The sequence below is a fragment of the Phoca vitulina genome, unplaced genomic scaffold (assembly GCF_004348235.1).
Source record: "Phoca vitulina isolate PV1807 unplaced genomic scaffold, GSC_HSeal_1.0 scaffold25, whole genome shotgun sequence".
NCBI classification, from domain to species: Eukaryota; Metazoa; Chordata; class Mammalia; order Carnivora; family Phocidae; genus Phoca; species Phoca vitulina.
Window position 1 is genome coordinate 38,948,650 of NW_022589728.1, and position 6,000 is coordinate 38,954,649.

General features: G+C 41.2%; 1 protein-coding gene across 1 annotated transcript in view; it reads right to left on the minus strand.

Annotated features, from left to right (window-relative positions):
- RUNX1T1 (RUNX1 partner transcriptional co-repressor 1) overlaps positions 1–6,000 on the minus strand; it is a 130,642-nt gene that overhangs the window by 39,896 nt on the left and 84,746 nt on the right. The window contains 1 exon segment of the mRNA XM_032421787.1: positions 5,182–5,363. Coding sequence (XP_032277678.1) covers positions 5,182–5,363 — 182 coding nt within the window.

Below are 6,000 nucleotides of genomic sequence, written 5' to 3' on the forward strand. Positions count from 1 at the left end.
CTCGAGAAAGCAGGGGCTTCAAGTTTTGGCACTGCTAACTGCTGGCCGTATGAACTTAGAAAGCTTACCTGCTATGTGCCTCAGTGTTTTCATCCACAAAATGGGGATGACTGTCTCAGAGCTAGCAAGGACGATCTGAAAAAATCCACATAGAGAGCCTAGCACATATTTGGCATTGAATAACTTAATTAAATCACTTTGTTTTCAAGGTGGGGCATTCCACGGCTGGTGCAAGAAACATAACTGTAAGATCACAGATGCTCGAGTCAGAGACCATGGGGGCAGAATCCCATCAGTGCACCTCTTATAAGCCACGTGACCTCAGACACATTACCCAGCCTGCCGCTATACGATCGGCCTGGTAGGAAATAAAGTGCTAGATATACAGGAGTCTCCCCTCATCTGTGGTTTCACTTTTCACAGTTCCAGTCCCCAAGTCAACCGCAGTCCAGAAGCAGAGGATCCTCCTTCTAACGTATCGTCTGAAGGTCAGTAGTAGCCTCACGCGACATCGCAACGCCTACGTCACTCACGTCACTTCATCTCATCACACAGTCATTTTATCATCCCACATCATCACAAGAAGAGTGAGTACAGTACAAGAAGATATTTTGAGAGAGACCACATTCACATCACTTTTACTGCAGAACATTGTTACGACTGTTCTATTTTTGTGGTTAAGAACATGCTGCCTAATTTATAAATTAAACTTTATCATAGGTACGTACGTATAGGAAGAAACATAGTATATATAGGGTTTACTATCTGTCGTTTTAGGCATCCACTGGGGGTCTTGGAAAGAACGTATGCCCCACAGATGGGGGGAAATGACTATACATTAATATGTCAGTTACTTAGCATGAGACTTGGCACATCTTAAGTGCTCAGTAAAATAGTAACTATTTTTAATATTTATGATTGGGAAGCTTTCATTCAAATAGTAGATACTGCTTGAGTTAGCCTGTAAAGAATGTAACATAAATTCCCTATATTTTGTCACAGAAAACTGAACGCAGTAACAATACAAATTTAATTCTGATTGGCATAGCCAATTAATCCTCCAATTCATTGTAAAGTGCACCTACCTTTTCTTTTTAGAAAGACAAAAATATTGAAATCCCATTTATGTTACAGAAATGGAAAAATGGGCCTAGCTGGTTCAGCTGGTGTGTGCTGCGATGACAAATCTTACATATTCAACCAACACAGTTTCAAAATGACTACCTTCTGACCCTCCAACCCTCAACATTTTTTAACTTACTCATTAAGCCAGGAAACCTGGCTGACTGTGGATCCTCTGTCATTAAAAAAAGATTTATAAACCCCCAGAATATTATACCATCGCATTTACCCAATTGAGCAATTACTCAGCAGAAATAAATGAGGGAAAGTAAGGGGGGAAAGAACCCTAGTTCCTAGTTGAGCTTTCCTTATTTAAACTGCACATTAAAACATATTTTGTGCAACTGCAAGATTCCAGGTCTGTAAATATGCTGGTTTTGCCCCTAAGAAGCTTCATGACTTTAAGCAAGTTCTTTGGGCCGTCATTTCCTCAAGCGTAAAGAGAAAGGGTTGGCCTGGTAGATCCATAAGATCCCTCCCAGCTGACGAGCTACAGAATTCTAAAGGTCAAACAAGTCTTTTTAGAGAGTAATATTTAATTATTGAGGGAGGAGAAAATACATATTAATGCAACCGCGTGGCCTACATAATAAAGTCTAGATGTGTTAAGCTGAGAACGATTTAAAGCATAGTTCTATTAAAATGATGATATATAAGAAGAGGATTAATATTTAACATCGATCATTTGAAGTAGTAAGGGGTGGAGGTAGAAACAGTGTTACCCATACAAACCCAAAGATCATTGAGCTTGATTTCTTAAACGAGAAAGATTCTCTGAGTCAGAAAATCAGCATTAACAGATGCAAACGTAATATTAAAGATGAATTATAAAAAAAAAAGCTGCAGGATCAAAGCTGTGAGAAAAGACAGACAGCAATGATAATTAACACAAGTGTTTTCACCTTAATAATTTTTATGCATTTTGTTGTCTCAAAAGAATGCAGCCTTCTCTAATTGCTCCTTCTCTCCTCAACTCCGTGTGAAAGTGTGAGTGTCTTCATGACTGTCATGGCGAGAAGTTTTAGAGAGCACTCTTAGCTTCTAGTCTTATCTTTGAAAGCAGTCACTTCATTTAATCAGCGCCAGGAAGGTTCCTATCCCCTTTGTCAGCTTCTCCCAACACAGAATGACAAAATCAAGGTCTACTATAACCAATCAACTCTTAAATATTAACAAAGAGTAGAAATCAGAATTTTCTATTTACTTTCCTTAGTATTTTAGGAAAAACTAGCATGATTTTAAAATGAAAATTGTCTTTTTCTAAATTGGGTTCCACAGTATTCTACCACAGACCTACAAATTTAGTATAGTTGTTCAGAAGCTCACCCTGGAGATATTTTAAAAAGAAAGTAGAATAAATTTCACTGTTTCTTACAGGAAAAAAAAATGATTTCATAGATTCCCCTCAGAGTCTTCATTTCTCTGTAAATAACAATAATGTTTAAAAAAAAGAAGAAACATAACCAGTGGCAATCATATTTAAGGATGAGAAGAAAGTTAAATTTGCCACAACCCATCCCTGAAACACATGATGATTGTTTAGTAGATTAAATCTGCAATCGTCACAGAATTTAAGCCCCCAAAGTTGTAAACAAAATATAGAGCGCTCTTTTGTTCGTGACATGTCATGAACAAATTACCAAAATGTGTTTTCTCCTCAGGTGTCAGTTTTTCCCTCTTTTAGTGACTGATGGTTCCCAGTGTTATTACAGAAACAGATTGATCTTTTTAATGAGCCAGTTTAATAGACTCCAAAATCTCACCGTGGCTGCTCATCCATGTCAGACCATATGCACCAACAAAACATTCAGTAAAACAAAAAAAGCTCTGCTGTCAGCTCCATACTCTATAAAATTTCATATAGTAGATCTGGATATACAGATAAATAACCAGAGGAGAGGAAAATGCATATGCAAACAAGATGCAGAAAATATATGCAAAAAAAATACTGTAGAGACCCATATTTTCTTGGCTCTGATCATATTCCCACAAGATACAAATGTATTTACACAACATATTCTCATTACCCGTCCTCCTAACTCTAAGGAAATCCATTTGCCATCCTTCCATTAAAACACACACTTCAGGGTTCCACTAGAAAAAGAATGTTCCAGTCAAAGAGCAACTGTGTGAATTCTGGACTCCAGCAATTGCCTATGAATAATCGAAGGGAGAACAAGATCGGAGACTCTTTTAAGAAAGTTCTACCTGATCAAATGCAAATGTGTGTGCACAACGCAGCTACAGATCACCAAAACAAAAATGCTGATTATCTGTGGAATTTACAGGAGGTTTCCACATCCGTGTTAGCATGCTGCTCAAGGCTCACCTCAGCATCATCCAAGCAAAGCCTGCAGGCACAACACCTTCAAATATAAAACACTGGGAAAGAAAATCAGTGGGGAAATGGCTGCGATATAGAGAAGGGAATGAAACAGTTTGGTCTGTCACTTAGCAGTTGGGGTTTCTAGAACACTTCCAATTTTGCCTATAGGATTATCACAGCTATCCAAAGCTTTCCCTGGTACCCTAGCGTCCGGCCAAATAAATGTTTTCTTCGCAACTGTCCATCCAGTCTCTCCCTAATCCTTTGACATTATCCTTAAAAAATGGAGCTGCAACATCTCCATACAGGCACACAGTACGGATTTCCTGCAGGGTACAGGGGTTAGCATCTGACAGGAAGGCACACGTGAATCATCTATCCCTGGCCACTTCTTGGTTTTCAGTATCATGTGGACACGCCACTCAGACACCTGGATTAAGCAGCTGACTTTCAAAGCTGAAGTGCTAAATGCTTAAATATGACTAAGGAAAAATGGCTTGTAAAAACGAGAAAGCAGCACTGTTGGCAGATCATGTTTGGAGGTGGGTCTACAGCTTGTCAGAAGTAAAATAATGTTTAACCTTTTGCTTTCGGATTTTAAACTACCAAAAGGTCCCATGTCAAGAGGAGAAAAATTCCAGAGACTGTAGCATAAAAACTGCTTAACAGAGGATTATGTAATAACTGTATGTAAACTGGCTGGCTTTTAATAACATTCTGATTTGCAAAGCAGCTAATACATTTAAGGGTAGCTAAGTCGGTCACAGATAGATGTCTCTGAGTAGCTCCAAGATCAAAAGCTCCTATGAATCTGGAACATAATTGTGCCAGAATGTTAACCTCTCAAAGGCTGTTTCACTCATGCCTGATGAAATGCAGACAGAAAGTGGATAAGGAGAGAAAGGAAACAAAGCATATGACAAATACGTTTCTGAACACGGTTTCATTTCAATACAGTTCCATATTTTTACAAATATGATGCAAGATGCTGCTAATAAGACTTCAAATTCCTATATTAGAAAATATTTGTAAATGAGGATGAGGTACTCAAAGAAAATCATTTTAATAGGTGCATGGGGAATTTCGCGAATACGGCTTATTCAACAACTACTTTGTAGGGTTGAATGGAGAAGGGGCTTTATTTTACATTTCTCAGAACTCTCAGTTATGAGAGCAGTGTGCCTGATGGAATGAATATTGCCTGATAAACTGTTCAACAAAAATGCCATTAGTTCTCTTAATGCTAATCTTCACTCAGCTCATCTAACTTCCCAGAAGTTTTCTCTTAACTCCCCTAAACCCCAATTCAATAGCTACTGCATTGTGTTTACTGAGCAACCCACAAAGGCCAGCTTTCAAAACCCTCACGTTCCGAGAAAACTCGGAAGGGCAAATTTCCTCACACGGGAAGGGCAAAATACGTGGCTGGGTTGAATTATGTAATAAATGAGAATTTTCATCCTGACTGTGTTTCTAAGAACCACCAGTGGCACTCAGCCCGTCTGAGTATCATTCATGACCTTCGGCTCTACTGTTACAGGCAGCCAAGACGAACCTGCACAACAGCCTGACGGACACAGGCCAGCGCGCGCACACGGACGGCCACTCGAGCTCACCGCTCATTCGCCGGAGGGGTGGCACGCCCAGCAGTCCGGACGGGACATGAAACAGGTCTTCGAAGCACAGATGGGAGGAAAAGGCCACGGTCAGTCCAGGGCCCTCCTCCCTCTCACCTGTCTGGAGTTCGCCTCTTCCCGTTTTCGTTCACATCGAGAAGCAGCTCTGAGGAGTCAACAGGTGAGGTGGTGCTGGCATCCAGAAGCAGCTGTTCATGCTGGGCGAGGTACTGGGCAGGGTTCTGTTTGGCCAGCCTTGCGCAGTGCAGGAGCTCGCGCTGCAGCAGGGGCAAGTTGGCCTGTGGGGGCATGACAGGAATGAGAGGGCGACCCGAAGCTTCCTGCGAACCCGGGGACCGATTCCGCTTTTCAAACACTGGCGGAGCGCACGACCCAGCTCAATGAGGAGGTCATCGAATGCATGCAAGAAGCCTGAGTCCCAGGCACAGTTCTCAGGACCGGGCTACGGTGGTCTGACCTCTGTGGGCCACCTCACTCGCCCGTCCTGCCTCAGTGCCCGTTGACAACCATGGGAGTGGCACTTAGTTATTTTTAAAAGTCCCTTCATACTCCAACATAATGGGATTAAACTCCACAGGGTATCAGAGTCCAGCTCCAGCCATGGGCGACTTTTGCTGTCCACAAGGAAGAGGGAGGGTCCGAGAAATACATACGCAGCTCAATTGACCTCAAGGTGGGCTCCCTAACACATTCAAAACTATCTAGTGACTTACCCAGGTAAAACAGGTTAATCCCCTGAAATATCTTTGGTCAACTACTAACTTCAAAGGAAAAAATACAGAGATGAACATAAAGATGGTTTTTAATAATCATCAGATTCATACAACATTTTAAGTAATGGCCTGAGTTCGGTCAGATATCCCAGGTAGAATTCATGCACAAAGCAGCAAATACTACTGGTCTAACAAAGGTAGT